Genomic DNA, 23,376 nt, shown 5'->3' with positions numbered 1-23,376 from the left:
GGCAACACGTGCACCATCTTTAATGTATACTTTTTTTTCAAAAAAAAAGGCTATTTTTGATTAGGTACGTTTGCTGTTTGGTCAAAGTTATAAAAAAAATTAGCCAGATCCAATTTAAACAGAGTATAAACTTTGTGGGACCAATTGAAGTGCTTTGCAGAGAAAACGGTAGCATTTGGAGGCAGTCTTCTTTGTATTTTTAGCCATTCATCGTGTCAATCGTTTTGAAAGAGTGAGTAATTTGCAGTTTCCAAAGATCGTTAGCCTTCTCAAGTACTAGACACTCAATTTTCCAATTTTTTCTCCTTGTTTATTTTCGGAAAATACAGGCGAAACTTGCCAACGAATAGTTTCTGGTTGGAAACCTGCCAAGTGACCGCCAAAGGGTTCGTTTTGCAGTCCATTACGAAATTTTTCAAAATATCTCCCCACCAGCAATCCAAATATTTTGCGCCGGATTTGACCACCGTATTTTATTTATTTAACCGGTGGCCAACCAGTTAGCTGGTTCAGAAAAAAGTCAGAAGATTGGCTTTTTATCACACTCTATTTATATTTTAGGATTGAGCTTGAAGAAACCTTCAATCATCTCACTTGATGGAATCAATAATTTTCACTTTTATTCAAATTTTAGCACACTATTAAGCTTTCTAGAACTTCATAAACGATGTACCATGTAAACATTGATGAAATATTTGATTTTCAGCTGTTTTTGGTTCTCACACTGGGATTTTTTTTCGATTTTTCTCAATCCTGTCCAAAAAAATTTGAACTTCAATCATGAACTTCAATATTATACGCTATCTCAAAAACCATGACAGATTGTCACCACATTTTGTACACGTTCAAATTACATTACTAGGTATCTTAACTGAAAATTTCATCAATTTTCATTCATGCATTCAAAAGTTATTCTCAAAACAAAGTTAGTTAAAGTTAGGATTAGTTAAACATTATGCAAAAAAAAAAATCATATGAAAAAGATCGCATTGATAAACAATTCCCTGCCAACCGAGCGACTTCAACCCTTGACCAGTGACACTTGTCACCGGGAGGGCACAAAATGTGAGTGAGTCCTACTGGGAGACAAGGCACTGTTTTTCGTTTTTTTTTTCAGTATAGATTTTTATGAAATTTCAAATTACACTGATGGATTCATTTCTCCACATGACTGTTTTAAACGGTTTGAGTTTGTATTTTTGTTAGTTTGCTCCCAATGCAATGGCCCATAAAGGTGAAAATGATATTGAACTCACCTTCTCTTCGGCGATTCCGGTTTGTGATGGTGGTCGTTGTGGTATTCATGAAGGCCGTCGCCTCATCCTCGGTGGCAAAGTTAAACGCCACTATCCCTTCCTGATAGAGCCGGAAGAAAAAGTGAACAGAAAAGTTAGAAACGGTATTTTATTTTGAGTTCAAAATTCAAAGTTATGGATTCCTGGCCTATTTATTCTGATTCTAAAGTATTTTCTAACGTAATCGTTGATTCCTTACGTTGTTTGATTCAGATTTAGAAGCTGGGCAACTTACCACTCCCTCGAACATGATCAGGAAGGGTCGCGGTTTGGTGACCTCGATGTTCTGGTACAGCTCCTGCTCCCACACCATCCGGTTCGTCTTGAGGCAGTACAGCTGGAAGAAGTACGATCGCCGGCAGTTGTCCTTCGTAAAGCAGAGCGCTCCGGTCCACTTCTTGACCCAGGAAGCGTGAGCCGGCGACTGGGTCATGTACAGCTGAATTACCGCGGTGCATAGTGACTGTAGAAGAAGGAAAAGTGGGAAATTGAAAACTAGGTATCATCAGTTGGTTTTTATATTTCTTTACGCTTATTTACGTCATAAGATTGTTTTGAGAGAAAGAAAGAAACAAAACCTCGATACAGTTTCGATTGATCGATCCTGAAAGTCGGCATACAGGGTATTGAGTTCTTGTTAAAACTAATTATATTGGTGTAGTAAATTATACTGCTTAGCAATGATCATAATCATTTGGGGCGTTAATTCCATTGACTCGTTTCGCACGCCTGGCGCAATGCACCCCAACGCAGGGAAAAAAATAGATCAAACGCTCCAACAAACAAATTAGCATACGAAATAGAGTTTAAACTACCGACTCCCATCGATCGAGTCGAAGCAAAAATAGAGGCGTACGCGCAAGAAAGGAAAAGTGGTGGTGAATCAACCATAAGACAATTATCTCTCTCTCGAATGCGATTGCGATTGGTGATGTTGTAGGTAGGTCAATCGAATGCAACGTTACACGTGACCGGATTGCGGAAGCCAACAACACGTAAGGAAACAACGTGTGTGTGCCTTTTGGCAAAATTTTGTATATTTTTTCGATAGTTCACCCTCATCGAAGGCTCTTTTCCTCCTTCTTCATTGACCGTAATAGTAAAAGAGTATTTATCGGGTTAGGTTTTGGGCGCTTTTGGGTTTGTTTTGAGTTTCGAGCACTTTCGAGTCGAGTGTCAACTTTCGATAGCCGGCGTTCAATCTCACGAACGGTTTTGTAACCTTCTGTAGATAGGTTTTTGGATAATATCTAACTGTTGCTCGCTCTGTTATGCAAGAGTATGCTTCAATATTCATAAGTCACAAAACGAAGTCTATTTTTAAACGGGTTGAGATAAGGCACATCCGAAATAGTATAAAAAGTAACAGATGTATCGGTAATTAACCAATCATTTGTGATAGGACTATACATTTCAAACGCTGAAGCATCACGTTTAAACATCATTAAAAAACAACACTTTGTCATTTCCTTTTCCATTTCTAGTGTAATGCATTTTTTATATAATTTCAATCTCAAACTTCCTTCACGGTTAGGGTGTAATTGACCCTATCTCAAAAATGGGTATGGGGAACATGCAATTTTCTGCCTTTTTTTCAAATGAGAAGGTCCACACTCCCTAATTTTTTATTTTTTTCTCAAATGGTTACGAATGTGTAGAAGAAAAACTAATTATCGGTTGGACCCGTAATTTTGAAACCAAAGATACTGAACTGATTCTTATAAACAAAAATATTTCGAAATTATAAAAATGTCTGCTATCAGATGAAGATTTTAGTTATGATTTTTGTGGTCTTCAGAAATCCGAATTGAATTTAAAGTGTCCTTAAAAAATGGGTGTTTCGCAACAAAGATAACTCATTTTGTCGATGAAGTAGATACAGATAGAATTGAATCTATCTACTTCCAAACATAAGTGGGTTAAGCGTGGTTCGCCGCAAAACTCTATCTGTAGGCTAACCACTTTATATTTAGTTGTTAGCCCGTGCTGAACGAAAATTTGGTATGTGATGATAATGCTTCTAAATAAAATTCTACTCGCTCATTTTCACCATCATTCATTTCTTTCAACTTTCTATCCGAAAGTAAGTAGAAGTGTTCTTTACAAAAAAAAAACATAACTTTTCACCTATAGGCCGAGAAAATTAATTAACAAATATTAACAAATATGTATATAAAGATTTTCAGTTTTTTTGCTACTCGACGCTTGCTCTAGCAGAACCAAAATGGCATAAACAACATTCTAATATACTGCCAAAATTAGAAATATACACATTAGCCTCAGTCGAATTGGGGTAATTTTTTAATTTCTCAAACCCTAGGGCCTTCGTTTTGGTTTAAAAATTATCCATGATTTTAACCAGAATTTTTAAGTAACGTGTACATGAGTAAATTTGAATATTATGTTTGTATGGGAAAATGAAATATTTTGTTTCAAAAAATCAACTTCGTATCTTATTAGACAAAAAGTTAATTATTAGCAGTTAAATAGAAGTATGTCTTGAAGCATTGAAAATCAATCAATTCAACTGACAACACTGCTCGTGCCTGTCGAGATACTGCTTGAAAAGTAGTCATGCAATACCCCTCTAGGCACAAGCAGTGTTGTCAGTTGAATTGATTGATTTTCAATGTTTAAAGACATACTTCTATTCAACTGCTAATAACTTTTTGTCTAACAAGATACGAAGTTACGGTCTTCTACCAAGTTGTTCAGCGATAAATTTCCTATAATTTAATTTATAAATTGGCACAAAACCCAGCACCAGGTCCGGTTCGACAGAAAAAACAAAAATGATGTGGATTTTTCAGAACAAAATATTCAATAGTTCAAATTTACTTATGTGAACGTTACTTGAAAATTTTGCAAAAAATCATGGATGAGTTCGAAACCAAAACGCAACTTTTAAGACCCTAGGATGTGAGAAATTAAATGTCTACCCTAAATCGACTCAGTCTAATACACATTTTATACTCAAACCAGTAGTAAAACTTCCTAATAAACAACCTTCGTGAAAAAATTTCAATTTTATTTCTTACCCAACGCCGAGTTCAGACTCGAAAGATAAATTGAGCTTCTAGGTTGCGCCCGGCAAATCGATATTGAGCCTTAATTTAGTTTAACTGAAAGATAGTGCTGCCATCCACAACTTAAAACTGGAAAAGAGTGATTTACTGTTAAAAAAGACGAAATTTTTGAATACCACCTTGGTACGTATTTTTTGATAGAAATACATACGTAAGTGACTTATGTATTTTTACAATATCAACATTATTTCTTAAGTACCACTTAAAGTGGTGCTTTGTTCATTTCGTATCCCTTCTTTCCCTTCAACACTCATTTAAATCCAAATATCTCGGAAACGCATGAAAATTTTTAAGTTTTGTATTCAGATAAAATATTTTTGAGATTAAAAGAATTTAGCTCATGGTATTTGTATCACAATATTTTAATCTATGTGGTAGATATCGAAGAAAGTATGCAAAAAATTGCAAAAATAAAATTTATTTATTTTATTTTTTCCTAAAAAGCAGTTTTCAGAAAATCGCTGTTGTTTCTTCTAATTCTGAAATTTTAACAAATGTTTCAATCTCAATCAATCACAAACATTTTTCTGCACCTAAGTTTGAGGGGCCGTAACTCACATAAAACTCAAAATAATGACTCCGAACCTGTTCAGTTGTGTTATTCGAATTAAAATGTTATTATTTCACCGACTCAATAACTGCTGTTCTCATTTAAAAAAGTCATGCATTAAAGGAATCTGGACGACTGGACAAAATTCTACAAATTTAGTATTTTTGTATTTTATGTTTTAATCATTCTTGTCGTTCCTGTAGATTTTGCCTTTTCGTCATTTTTGAAGCTTTTATCATTTTTCTCATACTAGGCATTTTTGAATTTTTTGTCATTGTTGTCACTTCGTCATTTTAATCACTTTTCATCATTTTTTTTCATTTCTCTGATTTTTGTAATTTTTGATACTTCTATCATAATTGAGGCGCTTGGGATCAGAGGGGTACAAAGGCCTTAATGATAGTTTCGAGAAAACGCGCTCCAAAGTGGTAAATTCAATCAAAAAAGTGTTCGAAAAAATTTCTTTTGTAATTTTTTTCCTATTCGTCTTTTTGTAATTTTTCGTTTTGTTATTTTTGTCATGTTTGTGTCTTTTAACATTTTTTTGTCATTTGTGTCAAATCGATTTCGTCATATTCGTAATTTTTATTTTAATTACAAAGAATTAAAATTTTAATATATTTTGTAACATTTTTCCATTTTTGTAACTTTTGCATTTTTTTTATTTTTGTAAATTTTGTCATTTTTGTATTTTTTTTCATTGATGTAATATTTTTCATTTTTTGTTATTTGTTTGAAAGTTTTTGAATTTTGTAATTTTTGTCATTTGAGTCCATTTTTGCATACGTCATTTAAAAAAAAAAATTAAATCTTTTTCATTTTTGTCAATTTTACTTTTTTTTATCTGTTTCTTCATTTTTCTCATTTTTATAAATTTTTAAATTTTTTTATGATTTTGGAGGAGAGTTTGGTCAGTTTTCTCGTGTGGGTATTTTTATAATTTTCATATTTTTTTCAATTTCCATTTTGGATATTATAATAATTTTTCATGAAGCTCGATTGAATTTAAATCTAGCACGAGTCAGTTTTAAAGCAAAAGGTATGTGGGTCATTTCATGTCAGGTGTGCACAGCGAAAAAAAATCTTACCAAAATTTCGTCAAACTTTTCTGAAAGACTTTCTGAGGCCTCCAAAAAAAAAAAAACCTTTATTTTTAAGAATGATCTGCCCACCCCTCGTTCTCGATTTTGAAAAAAATATCATTTTTGAAATACAATATTTCCAAACAAAAATTACACCAAAATGACAAAATATGCGTTGCGTAGATTTTATTGAAAACTATCGATTTATGATTAATTTTTTGTAAGAGTGACGTTTTCAACGCCAAAACACAACCCTACAAATAAAATGTTATTTTTCTTAAGGAGAGTTTTTTTTTTAATTTTAAGATTTTATCGTGTTTTTTAGTAATGCCACTATAATATTCCTTGTTTTCAAGATGTAAAGGATTTGAGTTTTATAGTCTAACTAGACTGAATTAATCGTTCAAATTAGCCACATTTTCCATGCTTGAACAGATTTGTTTTAATGATTATTTTCCTTATATTTTTGTGTTCCAACACTACCAGTTAAATCATCTTTAAATTGTCTTTACATTTTGTATAAATTGAATATTTTAAGTTCCGTGGAGCTTGAAAATGTTTAAATTCCAATTTTTTCAGCATCTAACTAAAGGGAACCGGGTGATTATGTGCTTATGTAATTTCGAACAAATATGCCGAAAAATAAAATAAAAGTTTTTACCGTCATTTTTTTTTTAATTAATTCCATTAAACATGACAGTTCCTGTTTTCATAAGACCCCAATTGATAAATGAATCTAAAATATGTAAATTTACAAAACATATCAATATGGTTTTGCATATCTTTAGTATGTATATGAAAAATTTGAAAATTGCATAAAAATATTTAATTGAAAATTATCAAAACAAACCTTCTCTATGCTGAATTGACAAATATTGACCAAAAATAGTGTTCACACGAAGATTAATCAAAATTTCCCTTATTTAGAAGAATATAATTTGAGAAATTGTTAAGAACCTTCGTCAGTTCCGAGACAAAATCTGGAATACTTTTTTGCAATTTTTCTCATTAGTTTATTTCTTGTTATTATCATTTTTGTCATTTCTGTATTTTTTTGTCTTTTCGTCAGCTACAAGCTTTTATCATTTTTTTCCATTTTAGGCATTTTTGAAATATTTGTCATTTGTATCATTTTTTTTTCATTTCTGTCATTTTTGTCCTTTTGTAATTTTCATCATTTTTGTCGTGTTGGTCTTTAATGACATGTTTGTCATTTGTGTCAGTTTATTTATTCGATTTCTTCATTTTCGTAATTTATGTTATTAATTACAAACTTTTATTTTTTTTTATATATTTTTGGGATTTGTTCAAACTTTTGTTACTTTTGCATTTTTTTTTTGTTTGTAAATTTTGTATTGTTCGAATTTTTTCATCTAAGTTTTTTTTTGTAAAATTTGTCAGTTTGGTGATTTTTTTAAGGTTTCATTAATTTTTGTATTTTTTGTCATTCGTTTCAGTTTTTGCGATTCCGTGACCGACCCTAATTCTGCGCAGTCCCAAACTCTGCGCATTTTCATATTCAAACTGAAATATTTCAAGATTGGAAGAATAAAATATCCATATAACAAACAGAATCTCTTCAGTTGTTTATCTTCAATTTGGCTCCATTTATTTTGAAATTGGATGTATGGTTCACGAGAAATTCAAAAAATCAAAATAAATATTGGAAGCTAACGTTGAAAAATGGCCGCCGTTAGCAGTACAGCTAAAGTGTTTTGAAAACAAAAACAAACAGTGTCATACATTATTTTCTCATTGGAAATGCCTTTACGAGGAAGATTTAGTAATTTTGAACACGACTGATACAAATTTTTGTGAAAAAAGTGTTATTTTTAATCCAAACAATAGATTTATCAATGCGCAGAATTTGACACCTTTTGCTTACTTATGTTCCTAATGCGCAGAAAGAATAGAACGGGAGAGAACGGAAGTTAAAGCTGTGAAAAATTGGATACAATGCATCAGAAAACATTTAATCGCAGGTTTTTTAATAAATTTTAAGAAGCTTGGGTATCCGAATCAGTAAAGTTAGTGGGAATTTCTTAAGAATCCTTCCAAACCAAATTTTTTATCGACGTAAAATAAAAACTCGATTTGCGTTCTCAATCGTGTTCTTTTAATACAAAATATAATCGTTCAGTTCCGACGGGCCACAAAATGGCTCTAGCTAGGAGAACTACATGCTTCTTCTGTCGGCTCACTCGCTGGTTTTATGTAGGTGCGCAGAATATGGGGCACATGCGCAGAATTAGGAACGAACAGGATATAGTGCGCAGAATAAGGGCCACACGAATTTTTTTACAAAAGTTGGAATTTTTCAAAATTTTTGCTCCTTAATTGAATTTTCTCTATGTTTACCGTTGAGTTCGGTAGTTGGCCCAACTGTAAACGAAATTTTGTGCAAATTCATTGTAAGGCTCATTTTTATGGCTATGTTTATGTTTTACATTTCAAAAATCCTTAACTGCGCAGAATTAGGGCCGTTCACGGTACGTCATTTTATTTTTCATATTTGTCACTTTTACCTTTTTTCTTAGTTTTCTTATTTTAGCCATTTTTATAATTAAAAATAATATAACTTAAGAAGGAGTTTTGTCAGTTTTATCGTGTGTTTATTTTTGTTATTTTTATATATTTTTTTTTGTCAATATCACCTTTGCCCATTATTGTCATTTTTCATGAAGCACAATTGAGCTGAAATTTAACACTGATCTGTTTTAAAGCAGAATGCATGTATGTACCTTCATGTCTTAACTTGTTATGAATTCTCAATTAATTAAATAAAGAATTTAAATTCTCCTGGCCAAGATGCGCTTGCAAAATTACATTGCCAATTTTATTTCGTTACTATCTGGTCAGGAAATGTAAATATGAGAAATCAGCAGTTCGTTTGACAAGCGGGGAAATGGCTTATTGCAATCGAAAACATAAAAGGGCAAAATTTGAAAATATTTGAAATTTAATGGAAAAAGTAGAAGTTCTTGATAACCAACGAACAATAAGTGAATGTTATGCACGTTTCTTGATTTTCTTGAACAAAAAGTGGTCGATTTTTTAAATGGGATTTGATTGGATGTTCTGAAATTTCAAACGCGTTTTTCTCGTTTCGAGCTTACTGCTAATTTCGCCCTTATAAAATGTTACGCTAGATTTGTGTCAGTTTATTCGATTTCGTCATTTTCGTAATTTGTGTTATTAATTACAAAGATTTAAAATTTTTGTATGTTTTTGTAATTTGTTTCAAATTTTGTTACTTTTCATTTTTTTTATTTTTTGTAAATTCAGTCATTTTTGTATTTTTCATTAACGTTAGTTTTTTATTCATTTTTTTTTTGTAAAATAAGTCAATTTGGTGATTTGTTTAGTATTTTTTATTTTGAAAAAAAAACGGTAAAATAGTCATTTTATTTTCTATGCCAAATGACTTTAAAGCAGAAAGTGCTTTAAACGTCGATATCTGGTGTTATTCAAAAAAAAAATTTGACCAAATTCGACTTTCTGGGATTTTGTTAATTTTTCGAAAATCGACTGCCCCAGAAAGTAGATTTCTTGGTCAAATTTTTTGTTCCAGATCTTGAATTTTGAATTTGGCATCAAAATTAAAATTTCGATTTGGATAATTGATCTTTGGTCCGGGCGGGCCCTTAGGTAATTTTTGAGGGTCAAATAATCGAGCGCTTTCAGGCACCCATAAGCTGAAGTTTTGCACAGGTCAGTTTACAAAATGTACATTCTACAAAATGTGCATTGCTGGTTTTCAAATTTGGACCATGAATGTTTTCATATTCCTAATGTACATATAGGGTCGGTTTCTGAAATACAAAAATCTAATGTCTATGAATTTTTATTGTTAACTAGCTGACCCGGTGTGCATTGCTACACCTTGCAAAAAAAAAAGTAATTTGTAAAAATTTATACAACTTTAGATTTTTGTTAGCATTTTTTTTTAAATCAAACCTCATCATGGTTTAGAACCATAAACTTTGAGATAAGAGGTGCAGCTGGAGTACAGAATTGCAATTCAAAGATGGTATATATTATTTACTGAAGCTTGATCTCTAAACTTGTTTTTCAAGATCTGAATTTGTACTCTGTTTTCAAAGTTTCATAATGACTCAAATATTGTCAATATTTAAGGATTTTCTACCTTTATTCCCAAAGTGGTAAGTTTTGAACTTCCATAAAAACATTTGTCACATGATGATTAATACGTCCAAGACAAAGTACATGCTGGCCTGCGGATCCGAGACCGACCGAACCCGCTTGTCCAGTAATAACAAGGTCACGATCGACGGCGACGAGCTGGAGATAGTCGAAGACTTTGTCTATCTCGGCTCACTGGTGACCGCAGACAATGACACCAGCCGTGAGATCCGGAGGCGAATTATCAGCGGAAGTCGTGCCTACTATGGACTCCACAAGCAACTGCGGTCGAGAAGACTTAGCCCTCGCACGAAGTGTAACCTGTATATGACGCTCATTAGACCGGTTGTTCCCTACGGGCACGAGACATGGATATTGCTCGAGGAGGACCTGCGTACACTCGGAGTATTCGAGCGACGAGTGTTAAGAACCATCTTTGGCGGCGTACAGGAGAACGGAGTGTGGAGGCGAAGGATGAACCACGAGCTCGCGCGCCTCTACGGCGAACCCAGTATCCAGAAGGTGGTGAAGGCTGGCCGGATACGCTGGGCGGGACATGTTGCGAGAATGCCGGACGACTGTCCTGCAAAACAGGTTTTCGCTACGAATCCGGTAGGAACAAGACGAGCGGGGGCGCAACGAGCGAGGTGGTTAGACCAAGTGGAGCGTGATCTGGCGAACGTGGGGTGCCCGAGAAATTGGAGAACGGTTGCTATGAACCGAGTGAATTTTAGGAATTATGTTCGTCAAGTTATGTCGTGAGACGGAATACTATGTAAATAAAATAATTTGTCACATAAATTTTTGAGTTATGCCAAATATCAGTACGAAAAAAAACCCTCTTTTAAAATATGGTCCCTTCTTTGAAAAGCTCTTTATCTTAAACTTACATGGGAGTTCCCCCATCTTTTACAAATTTGTTCCCCACTGCTTGAAGAAGGTAGGCTGATTTACCTGGCTCGAGTTTACATAAATTTCTAATTGAATGAAAAAGATTCGCATATTGGAATTCATTGCACATTTTACTTTATGGAAATAGAATTTTGAAAACCAATCAATAGCGTGAATCGGGACAGTTTTTTGAGTATATTCCTTAAATTCTGTATTATGAGCACTTCCCTGATTAGCTTTAGATGATGTATTTTATGGAGTTGAAAAAAATAAGCTATAGAAGTTTGAAAAAACGATGAAAAGGATTTTTAATAAACATTTTCAAACAGCTTTTTCACCATCCTGGCCCTTCGAAGCTATATGAATATCTATCCTTTTTGCGCCAAAATTATGTTAAAAAAATGTTTCGCCATATGCCAAACTCGTGGACATGAGACATTATAGCTTGAAGTTTTCCCAAACTTTATCATGGTATGAAAATTCACATTTTTATACAGTGCAATTTTCTTTTTTTTTGTAAATTTATTAAAGCAAAAAATATCAGTTGCATCAGAAGTCCCTTACTTTTGGTCAATAAAAATCAGTTTATTTTTCTGATTCCTTTCACTCATGAACACGTCAGTCCTATCTTTTCTTATTTAAAGAAAAGGCTCTTGATCAGTTCATGTGTCGGATCAGATTTTTCTTCTTCTTTTTCAGTTAAGTACATTTTTAAATGTTCAACAAAATGTTTCCGATCTACCTATGTAGACAGCTTATTCATATTTCTGTTATCAATATGATTCAAAAATAACCTTGTAGGCAAAATGGGTTAAAAAATTGTATGTAATTTTTTTTTACTTTCATTTTTTTTCCGATTGTCCGCAAAGTGTCATACCATTATTTCATCAGCATCAGAACTAAATTTATATTTTTAGACAACAAATGCTATATGGACAACAAATATGGAAGTATTTTTGCAAATCTTTCAATTGCTTTAGATTCGATTGATAAAATACCAATCCGTGTCACATCTAGGCGTCATTTATTTCCACATGCTGTGTACAATTAAGCAAGAAAAAACATATCTAGGTTGCATATCGCCCTCACGTGCATAAGAAATATAGGTACTTGGTTGAGAAACAGGTGCCTAATTGTTCAATTTTTCCAGCGATCAACGAACAGCTTTGGTTACTATCCACTTGCGACGACGTTTTCTTGACCATAGAGACGAAAAACAAACCCCTCAAAGAAAAGAAAATCTCAAAAAATGGATGCCATGATTTTTCGATTTCAGATTTTGGAAAAAATGTATATATTTTATTCGATCGGGAAAATGTCAATCTGGATCACATCTAGGCGTCATTCATAACCATGTGCCGTACAAATGAGCTAGGAATCAAGTAGAAAAAAATCTCACCAAGGCTTCATATCGCCACCCTTTGCATTGAAAATATGCTTGGTTGAGAAATACGCGCCAAAATATTCCCACTGAACAGTATGCTATGCCATGGTTACTATCCTCTCGCGTCGTTGGCTCGCGACGCCTCGACCATGGAGACGAAAAACAAACCGCCCAAAGGAAAAAAAATCTCGAGAAAATGGATGTCATGACTTTAATTTGTTTCGAAAAACTACAAATTTTGTATGGGAGTCCCCCTTCTCTTAAGTCGGATCGGTTTGTAACTATTATAGAAACCATCCCCAGCCCCAAAAACCCTCAGATGCCAAGTTTCACGATGATCGGTTCAGTAGTTTCTGAGTCTATAGGGAACAGACAGACAGACAAAAATTCATTTTTATATATATAGATAAGTTCTAGAAGCATCCATATGAATTTAATTTTTGAGCTAAGTACAATGCTGTAGACATGCTTAAAAGGGATCAGTATGCTCTGAAGAGCCTTCTTAATGCAACTTTAGGTCACGCAGGATTTTACAACTTCTTTTCTAAAATTGATAAGTACTAATAGCTAAGAGTAGTAGAAAATGAAATAAAAACTCCAAATGCTGTCTAAGAGAAGAATACAAATCTTGCGCAAGATTTAATTACGTCGTATAAAACAAAATGTAAACAAATAGTTTTATTAGTAAAAAATATAAAAAGTAATATAAACTAGTCGTAATTTCTTTCCATTTAGAATAATTGTAGCCTGAACAACATATTCTTTATGTGAAATATCAGTTTTAAAGTTGTTTTGATAACTTTTGCAGCAGTTTTCTGTGAATTCTAAAAAAGCTCACGCGAGAAATACAGATGTTGATATTTTCCAACCCATCAACTGTAATGAATCGTAGGCAAAAAATAAATCAAAACAAAATCTTCCGCCCGTTATGCGACGACATGGGCCCCCAATTAATTATTATTGTTAGCTCGTCGTGGTTTTCTTTTGGTTTTACTCCAGTTATTATGCAAAAAGAATCGCTCAATTTCCCTCTTCTACTACTTAGATAAATGTAAGTACCGTCGCATTGTGCACGATAGCAGCATTTTTGTTTTAACTTCTTGCTCTTTCTCTTATGTAAATGATGTGCATCGTCGCAATATTTTGCCCCGGCTTCGACGTTTGTATGCTTTTGTGATAATGCTTCCCATTTCGATGTTTATACATATGTGCCGGCATCTTCGCAAAAACACTTGCGAATCTTCCATCATCCACCGATCGCCGGCTTGATCTCACTCACTCAGGTGATGGCAAACTGTTACAACGACCAAAAAGCAGAAGGTTTATTTCCCAATTTCGTGCGTGCTGCCGCTGCTGTTGCAATTGCACTTCCAATTTGATCCAAATGATCTTCTGCTGGCAACTGATTTGTTTGTTTGGTTTGGTTTGGTTTTTCGTTTCGTGTCTGTTTGAGCCTCGAGGTGGAGAAATTATTTCGTTGGCTTCTTCACTGATGATGGAAGGAAAATTAAGCTAATTTTTGCTTGCACTAGTTTTTTCGTAAAAAAATAATTTATCTTATGGTTAGCCTACGGCATAAGTTTGAATCGTCCGATGAAAATTGTACACTGTGGCTTAATTCGATTTCGATGGAGATAGCCCCGCAATTGACAATTTGCATCATTAACCTGAGGTCATATTTTCAGAAATATTTATGATAAATCATGTTAAGAGACCATCTGAAGTAGATATCTGATTATAGAAGTAAATATAACCCATAAAACAAACTTCACATCAAAGATGCAACAGCCCAAAAACAAAAAGGATTTTGCAATCAAAACATGAAAAACTTACTTAACCGAAATAGTAAAGAGAAAAAAACAAACAATAAAGAAGATTAGCAGCATCTAATGTCATCTGCTCAATTTAACACGTAACTGAATAGAGCTTCACAGTCGGTGGTCAAAAGAGATGAAAATAAATAAACAACAGAAAAAAAAACTCCAGTGCAAATTTGTCGCTTCATTAAACTCAGCAGCAGCGATCACGCTTCGCGACTTTAATGTAACAAGCAAGGGGCAGCCCTTCAGAAAATTAATACCGAGCATTAAATGTGCCAAAAAGGCTGCGGAAGGTAAACACAACACAGTAGAGGTGGTCAATGTAAGTTGGACCACCAAAAAAAAGCCAATTCAAAAAGTAAACAACAATAACAGTGAAGTAGGGAAGTGGCAACCGAAAGGAGAGCTAAGGAATGAAAAAAGAAACAATAGTAATAAGTCTCCGATCGCACCTTATAAAACGAATTTTAGTTTTCTCGGTTTTTTTTTGCTGGCTTCATGTTGCTGGCAGATGTCACTTTATGTTATATTCATGCGTTTCAAAGTCAGTCAGTGGGTAAGTGCATGAGAGTGTTGCACAATGTTGCGTCTATGCATTCAGCATGTTGATTAGATGGTGCTCTACATTTTAGGAATTCATATCGGGTTTATTTTTAGCATTAATTTATTTCCATTCGGTTGGGTTGCTTATGTTGAGAAATAAAATTCAAAGTTTTTCTTGCTAAAGAAATAGACTGTTGCCTTTTCAAGTCTCTTCAATACAAATAAATTCTAACAGATAATAGAAAAGCTTGCGTTATTTTCAATCAAGAAAAAAAAAGAATTACCATCTAGTCAAAACTAAGGTGAATCCGCGCATCCATGGAACGTAAACTTCATGATTTACATTTACATTCACTCTTCCTGCAAAAATGCATCTGAAAGCCCTCAGCAGAGCCAAAGGAGTATACATAAAGTCTGTTTCACATAGAATCTGGTCGGATAAAATAGATCATTTTTCTGCAAAGAAATAACGTACAAAAAAAGTAAAAATGTCATTTTGTAGGGTTTTTATTGCAATTTAAGAAAAAAAATACTTTAAAATCATTCGTCAGCTTTTCGGATGAATTTTCAATCTTTTTTGTGATACCACCCATCATTTTCAGCAAAGTACTGCTGGTAACCTTATTCGCCATCTTGTTCCATCACTTTTATATTTGAGCGGGGTTTTTCCTGGTTCTGCCACATTTCTTCAGTTTGGCCTTAACTATTGCCCAATATTTCTCGATGGGACGAAAATCCGGAAAGTTTGGTGGATTGATACTTTTTTCAACAAAATCGATCTTGTTCTCCTTATACCGCTTTACGACATCCCGGCAGTAGTGGCAGCTTGCCAGGTCTCGCCAGAACTTCACCGGACCTTTGTGGGACCGAATGAATGGCAAAACCCTCTTCTGGAGACATTCTTCTTGGTAAAAATTTCCATTCATTGTGTCCCCAGTGATGGAAATCTTAGTCTTCTTCCCACAACTACAGATCCCCCTGCCAAATCATCAACTTACGAGCAAATTTATCTGCGAAAACAAACTTGAATCTACCCGCAACATTCCCTTTACGCTTCGCAAGGTAAAATTTGTTACCGGGTATTTGTCCAAAATCCATTTTGACGTAAGTTTCGTCGTCCATCAAAATGCATCCGTTGTACTTGGTCAACAGTTTCTCGTACAACTTCCTTGCTCTGGTTTTGGCAACCAGGTTTTGTTTCAGCGTCCTGTTGGGGTGTTTGCTTGCATGATATGACCGCAAGCCTTCTCGCAAACAAATTCGTCGAGCTGTGGAACGTGTGGAACGTAAACTTCATGATTTACATTTACATTCACTCTTCCTGCAAAAATGCATCTGAAAGCCCTCAGCAGAGCCAAAGGAGTATACATAAAGTCTGTTTCACATAGAATCTGGTCGGATAAAATAGATCATTTTTCTGCAAAGAAATAACGTACAAAAAAAGTAAAAATGTCATTTTGTAGGGTTTTTATTGCAATTTAAGGAAAAAAATACTTTAAAATCATTCGTCAGCTTTTCGGATGAATTTTCAATCTTTTTTGTGATACCACCCATCATTTTCAGCAAAGTACTGCTGGTAACCTTATTCGCCATCTTGTTCCATCACTTTTATATTTGAGCGGGGTTTTTCCTGGTTCTGCCACATTTCTTCAGTTTGGCCTTAACTATTGCCCAATATTTCTCGATGGGACGAAAATCCGGAAAGTTTGGTGGATTGATACTTTTTTCAACAAAATCGATCTTGTTCTCCTTATACCGCTTTACGACATCCCGGCAGTAGTGGCAGCTTGCCAGGTCTCGCCAGAACTTCACCGGACCTTTGTGGGACCGAATGAATGGCAAAACCCTCTTCTGGAGACATTCTTCTTGGTAAAAATTTCCATTCATTGTGTCCCCAGTGATGGAAATCTTAGTCTTCTTCCCACAACTACAGATCCCCCTGCCAAATCATCAACTTACGAGCAAATTTATCTGCGAAAACAAACTTGAATCTACCCGCAACATTCCCTTTACGCTTCGCAAGGTAAAATTTGTTACCGGGTATTTGTCCAAAATCCATTTTGACGTAAGTTTCGTCGTCCATCAAAATGCATCCGTTGTACTTGGTCAACAGTTTCTCGTACAACTTCCTTGCTCTGGTTTTGGCAACCAGGTTTTGTTTCAGCGTCCTGTTGGGGTGTTTGCTTGCATGATATGACCGCAAGCCTTCTCGCAAACAAATTCGTCGAGCTGTACTGTGGTTCGTCTTGAACTTTTTCGCCAAATCACGCAAGGAGATTCCAGGATAATTGTGAACTGATCGAACAACCTTTGTCATATGTTCCACTTTTACGCCTGGTTTGTTTTGCTCGATCCACCGTAAGGGTCTCCCGGTAACGTTGCAGCACCGAATTTACAATCGATTTTGGATATTTCAGGAATTTCGCGATCTTTACTCCTGACCACGTCGGTTTCTCTACGTGAGTGTGCAGAATTTTCCCTCGCCTTTCGCGCTCCATCGTCGATAACTTTTGACTGACTGCTTCAATCTTGATGAAATTTTCACCACTATCCGGATCAAAACACTGTCAATAGATTCGCGATGTGACAACTAGGGGCGCTGCAGTAAATGAAAAGATGCGACCAGATTTAATGTGAAACAGACTTTACACAATCAATCGATTTTGAGTTAGTAGTGCCAAAAAATTCTTCGTAAAATAATTTTTTCCCTTCATCTTCACAATTTTTGTTTGAAGGCAACAACGATTAGATTATCATACACGGAAAATAATAAAAAGGTAAAATTTACCAAGACAGCAAAGGTAAACGCTCGCAAAAGCCAAAAAGGTAACTTCTACCTTTTCGAGGTGAAACTCACCTCACAGCGAGGTAAAATATACCTGAAACAAAGAATGAAAAAAGGTACAACTCACCGAGAAAAAAGGTGAATCCAAAAAGGTAAATTTTACCTCGTAGCGAGGTGAAGTTCACCTGAATTGAGCTGAATCAAAAAGTATAATCCACCTAGAAAGAAAGGTAAATCCAAATAAGGTAAAACTTACCTCGTAGCGAGGTGAAGTTGACCTGGATTGAGCTAAACAAAACGGTACAAATCATCTCGAAAAAAAGTAACTATTCGACGAATCCGTTTATTGAGGTTAAGCTGTTTTGCCGTTTAGGAACAAGTTTTGCTTCGTGCACAATATGTGAAAATCGGAACAAAATGGTAAGTGTTTTCTAAGATTTCATTTAGTTGTGCTGGTTCTCTTCATAATACTTTGCTTTTGTTCCAGATCGGCCCACAGAGCTTCGTGTTGTATTCCCGTCAGCCTTCAGATATTATTCCGGAAAAGCCGGACCTGACAAGCTTGGCGAACAAAGGACTTGCCTCAACAATTTTTAAAGGACACGGTGATATATTTTAAAAATAAATATAAGGTAACAGTCCCTATTTATTTGAAATAAATACCATTTTTTCATGAATTGTGTTTTTTTTAAATAAATTTTACTGCAGAAACCAAATCAAACAAACTAGCATTTACCTTTTAAATCAGTGAATGGGAAAACGGTATTATTTACTATTTAACTACGTGAATGAGAAAATGGTAAAATCTACCTTTTTGCTAGGTGAATTGAAAAAAGGTAAAATTTACCTTTTTGCTAGGTGAATGAAAAAAAGGTAAAATTTACCTCGAAAGAGGGGTGGAAAAAATTCACCTCGCAAAAAGGTAAATTTTACCTTTTTTTTATTTTCCGTGTAGAGAATACACCTTTATTAGCGTACTTTTGTTAATTTGATTCAGTGTTGCCAGTTAATTTTTAGGCTAATTGTAGAAATTTTTTATTGTTTATTTTCAAATTTTCTTCGAAATTGAAAATTTTGTCAAACATTTTTATTAACAATCATCTTAACATAATTTTTGAAGTTATTTTTTTAAGGGGTTTTGACACACCTAAACTCAAAAATGTAAAATGTGAAGTTTTAAGGAAAAAATGTTAGCGAGAAATTGATTTTTTTCTGTATTTGGTTCTGGAATTCTCTAGAGATTTTATATTTTTCACGGTTTAAGAATACCCTGCTTTATACCTTTTACAAGATTTATTGACCGAATAAATAGACATTTTCTAATATTTGTAAGTGAAAGTGTGTGTATACTGAAAATTTTTAGTGAACAATTTTGTAATTTGATAGTTATTCACAACTGCAAAAATTGTGATGAGATATAAAATATCTAAATGTTTCACTGTAAAAGGTAAGAAAATTATTCCAGTATTCCATTTGTTCAACGAAAATTGCCACCTTCCTTTAAGTCTTTGATAACAACTTTGACAACTGTTTTTCACGGAAACTTCTTTATTTTTGGACGTCATCTTGGAATCTTGAAGTACCGCATTGCATCATTTTTAAACCACATTATGATATCATGTGGTACATCTAAGTTGATGTTATGGATGATCTCAAATTCTCTGGGAGATTTCATTCAATTAATCAGAACCGAAACTTCAATTTGCCAATGAAACAATTTTGAGGTTCAAAGGCTTTTAAAATTTTGAAAATTATTGTCAGGAAAATGTTTTTTCCGAGAGATTTAAGGTTAGATTTGAATTAAACAATTTATGAAATGCAAATATTTTGACATTTTCAAACTGCGGGGGGAACTAATAAAGTTTAAGGTATTTTATTGAATTTTTTTTATGAATTCTTCGAAAAATCATGTTAGATTGCTTGAATTTTGTAAATGTCCCTTCTACTTTCGTTTTGTAAGAATTATTCTAAACCTCTGCAAATGCAGCCAGTCGACAGGGTATTAAAAGAAAGGGTTTTGAACTTATACCTATGCTAGTTCTAGCTTTTTTTAAGTTTAAAGCTGTTTCACTCAACTCGTGAAGAACTAGGATGCTTCTGCTCATATACGAAAAGGCTGTAAGCTAAACAACATGACTTTTTGGGACTTTGATCGTTTTTTCAGAACTTCTGTTACCAATTGAATGTTAGTAAGACATCAAATTCTTAATTTTCCATTAAGCTGGACTTGCATTACAAAAATGACAAAATTTATTAAAATGATCAAAACAGCAAAAATGACAAAAAAATCAAAACAGACAAAAATTACACAAACGGTGAAATTGACTGAAATGAAAAAAAAAATACATATGTATGAAAATTTAAAAAAAAAATTACAAACATCACAAAAATGATTAAAAATTCCAAAAATGATTAAATTATCAATAATCATGAAAATAAACTGTGACTGAAATAGCTGAAATAACAAATTGATAAAAAAAACTTTTTGCCATTTTTTCCAATATTTTATTTCTGTCATTTTTGCAAATTTTGTCATTTTTGTCTCTTTTGTAATTTTAGTAGTTTTTGTCGTTTTCTATCATTTTAGTCATTTTTGTAAATTTTGTCGCTTTTTTCAATTTTGACTTTTTTGTCATTTTTGACTATTTTTTTCATTTTTGACTATTTTTTCATTTTTGTGATTTGTTATTTTTATCATTTTTGCCATTTCTGTCCTATTCGTAATTTTTTTCATATTTCATATTTAAAAATCAGGAAAATAAACTGTGACTGAAAGGCTGAAATAACAAATTTATAAAACTGATAAAAAAAAAACTTGAAAAAAAACTAGAAAGTTACTAAAATTATGAAAATGATATGAATGACATCAATGACAAAAATGATCGAGATGAATTATAAAATTATAAAATTAAAAAAAATTAAATGAGAAAAACAACGAAAGTGCCGAATAGCAAAAGTCTTTTAAAATGAAAATGATAACACAAATGAGGAAGAGACAAAAAAAGTTAAACATGATAAAAGTTTGATTTTTTTTTCATTTTTGCCTATCTCATTGATATTTTTGAAATTTAACCACTATCTGTTTATTTTTGAAAAAACAACAAATTTGCCATTTTTTCAGTATTGCCTTTTTTGTGTTTTTGCCATTTTTGTCAATATTTTATTTCTGTCATTTTGTCATTTTTGTCATTTAGTCGTTTTTGTCATTTTTATCGCTTTTTCATTTTTGTCGTTTTTGTCATTTTGTCATTTGTCATTTTGTCAGGTGGGTAGGTGGGTTTGTCATTTTTATCATTTTTGTAATTTTTGTCTTTTTAGTCAACTGTTTGTATTTTTTTTTATCAATTTTGCCTATTCTGTAATTTTTTTCTTTTTTTGTTGTTTCTGTCATTTTGTAATTTTGGTTATTTTTGTCATTTCTGTCATTTTTTCATGTTTCATATTTATAAATCATGAAAATAAACTGTGACTGAAATGGCTGTGATAACAAATTGATAAAACTGAAAAAAAAACTTGAGAAAAATCTAAAAATAACTTAAATTATAAAAATGACAAAAATGACATCAATGGCAAAAATGATCAGAATGTCAAGAATGATAAAACTAAAAAAAAATGACAAAACCAACAAAAGTGCCGAAAAGCAAAAGTGTTTAAAAATGAAAATGTTTACAAAAATTAGAAAAAATAGAGAATAGACAAAAAATGTTGAAAAAACTATAAACATGTCAAAAGTTTGTAATTTTTTATCATTTTTACCCTTTTTCCATTTCTATCTTTTTTATGTTTTTGTGATTGACCTACTTTCGGTAATTTTTGAAACTTTTGTAATATTTGTCATTTCTTCATATTTTACAGTAATGTCATTTTTGTGATTTTTAGGTTTTATTTTTGTTATGTTCCCTTTTTATCATATTCATCATTTTTGTCATTCGACGTTTGTGTCACATTTATTATTTTTGACGATGTAATTTTCGACATTTTTTGTCATTTATACCTATAGTTTTAGTTACTTTTGTCATTATTATATTGATCATTTTCGTCAGTTTTTCAGTATTTCATTTCTGACATTTTGTTATTTTTGTTGATTTGGTCTCCTTAGACATTTTTGTCATTTTTATGTTTTTTTTGTCATTTTTGTGGTTTTTGTTTTTTTTTTGTCATTTTTGTAAATTATGTTATTTTTGTCAGTTCTAACATTTTTGTCATTTCTGACTATTTTTATCATTTTCGTAATTTTTGTCATTTTTTAAATATTTTACCATTTTTATCATTATTCTCTTTTTTCATCAACTTTTTTTTTTTTGTACGCTTTATTTTAAGACTTTCTAATTTTGTAACTTTGTAATTTTTGTCTTGTTGTTTTTTTTCAAATTTGTTAATTTAGTCAATTCTGTTATTTATGTTATTTTTGCATTTTCGTTACTTTTTAAGGTTTGTAATTTTTGTCATTTATAACATTTTTATCATTTTAGTCCTTTTTTATCATTTTTGTCATTTCTGTCATATTGGTCGTTTTTTTTAATTTTTGTGATTTTTGTGTCATTTTTTTTTTTTTTTGATATTTGCATTTTATGTTTTACAAAAACATTGGCTCTAGCAACTCTGTGCAAAAAAATTTACACTGGCATTCTATTTACAATAACTTAAAGCTCTTACCTCATCTGTAGCCTTCTGAAATATTCCCAAAATAAAATAGCTGTTTTTGGGAAAAAAAGCAAGATTTTTAAGAATTGGGGGCCTTCGATTCGGAGCGGAGGGGGGAGTACGACTCACCCAAAACTTTGGATTTCTCTTATTTACATTGCAATAAGTCATCCTACTAATTTAGGGCCAATTCGGAGAGAATCGATACATTTTCATGGTCACTCGGTATGGAATAATATTTTTGAAAATGAAAATTCTGTATGTATCAGTAATTTTCGACATTTTCGGTATTCCTGTCATTTTCATCATAATTGTAATTTTTGTAATTATTTTGGTTTTTGTATTTTTGGCAGCTTTGGAATTTATGCCATTTTTGTAAATTTTGTAATTTTTTAAATGTAATTTTTACATTTTTGTAATTGTTGTAATATATTTTAATTTTGTCAGTTTTGTAATTTCTGGCATAAATGTCACTTTTGTATTTTTGTCATCCTTGTCATTTTTCATTTTTGTAATTTTTTTTCATGTTTTTTTTTTATTTTTGATGTTTTGCCATTTGTTCTTGTTTTGTGCTATTTTTGACATCTTTGTACTATTGTTTTTGCAAATTTTTGTCACTATTCTCAGTTTTGTAATTGTTGTGATTTTTTTGTAATTTTTGTTATTTTTATATTTTTTTGTCAATTTTGTTTTTCTCAGAATTATTTTTATTATTTCATTTTGTTTTTTCAGCTGATTTTCGTGCTTCTTCATGATTTTCAAGAATTCAAAGTTGAAATTCGGAGTCACCTACCGTGGCCTTGAGGATTGCGTTCTAGTTTTTTTATGAAGCTGTCATGAAATCGATTCTTGGTCACGACACACAGATTACATTCTCTGTGGGCTGGTTGTTTTAGCATTTGAAAGATGCTAGCCGTCATATCTTTGAAAGATGTACTTGTACAGCTCAGTGAGATCCTATATCATATAATCACAAAACGTCTCGTTAATGTAGCTGAAAAATGTGCACAAATGTGTGTATTCAGAAGTCAATTGTTTTGTTTTGTGTTCCAAGTTAATAATTTGTTCAAATTGTAGAATGATCCACGTTGAGAAACATGCAACATTGGATTGGGATTTGACCCGAACCATCCCCTAGAGGCCCTTCATTGTG

The 23,376-nt window shown here is 32.8% G+C and overlaps 1 protein-coding gene across 3 annotated transcripts in view; it reads right to left on the bottom strand.

Annotated features, from left to right (window-relative positions):
• Window positions 1-23,376, bottom strand: part of LOC129753869 (actin nucleation-promoting factor WASL) — a 54,329-nt gene that overhangs the window by 22,243 nt on the left and 8,710 nt on the right. For all 3 annotated transcript variants that reach the window (XM_055749721.1, XM_055749725.1, XM_055749731.1), the window contains exons 3-4: window positions 1,531-1,758; window positions 1,257-1,356 (exon numbers count right to left, since the gene is read on the bottom strand). In XM_055749721.1, coding sequence (XP_055605696.1) covers window positions 1,257-1,356; window positions 1,531-1,758 — 328 coding nt within the window. The remainder of the gene's footprint in view (window positions 1-1,256; window positions 1,357-1,530; window positions 1,759-23,376) is intronic.

The sequence above is a fragment of the Uranotaenia lowii genome, chromosome 1 (genome assembly GCF_029784155.1).
Source record: "Uranotaenia lowii strain MFRU-FL chromosome 1, ASM2978415v1, whole genome shotgun sequence".
Lineage (NCBI taxonomy): Eukaryota > Metazoa > Arthropoda > Insecta > Diptera > Culicidae > Uranotaenia > Uranotaenia lowii.
Note: the sequence above shows the minus strand (reverse complement) of the source record. Positions and strands in the feature narration are given on the sequence as shown.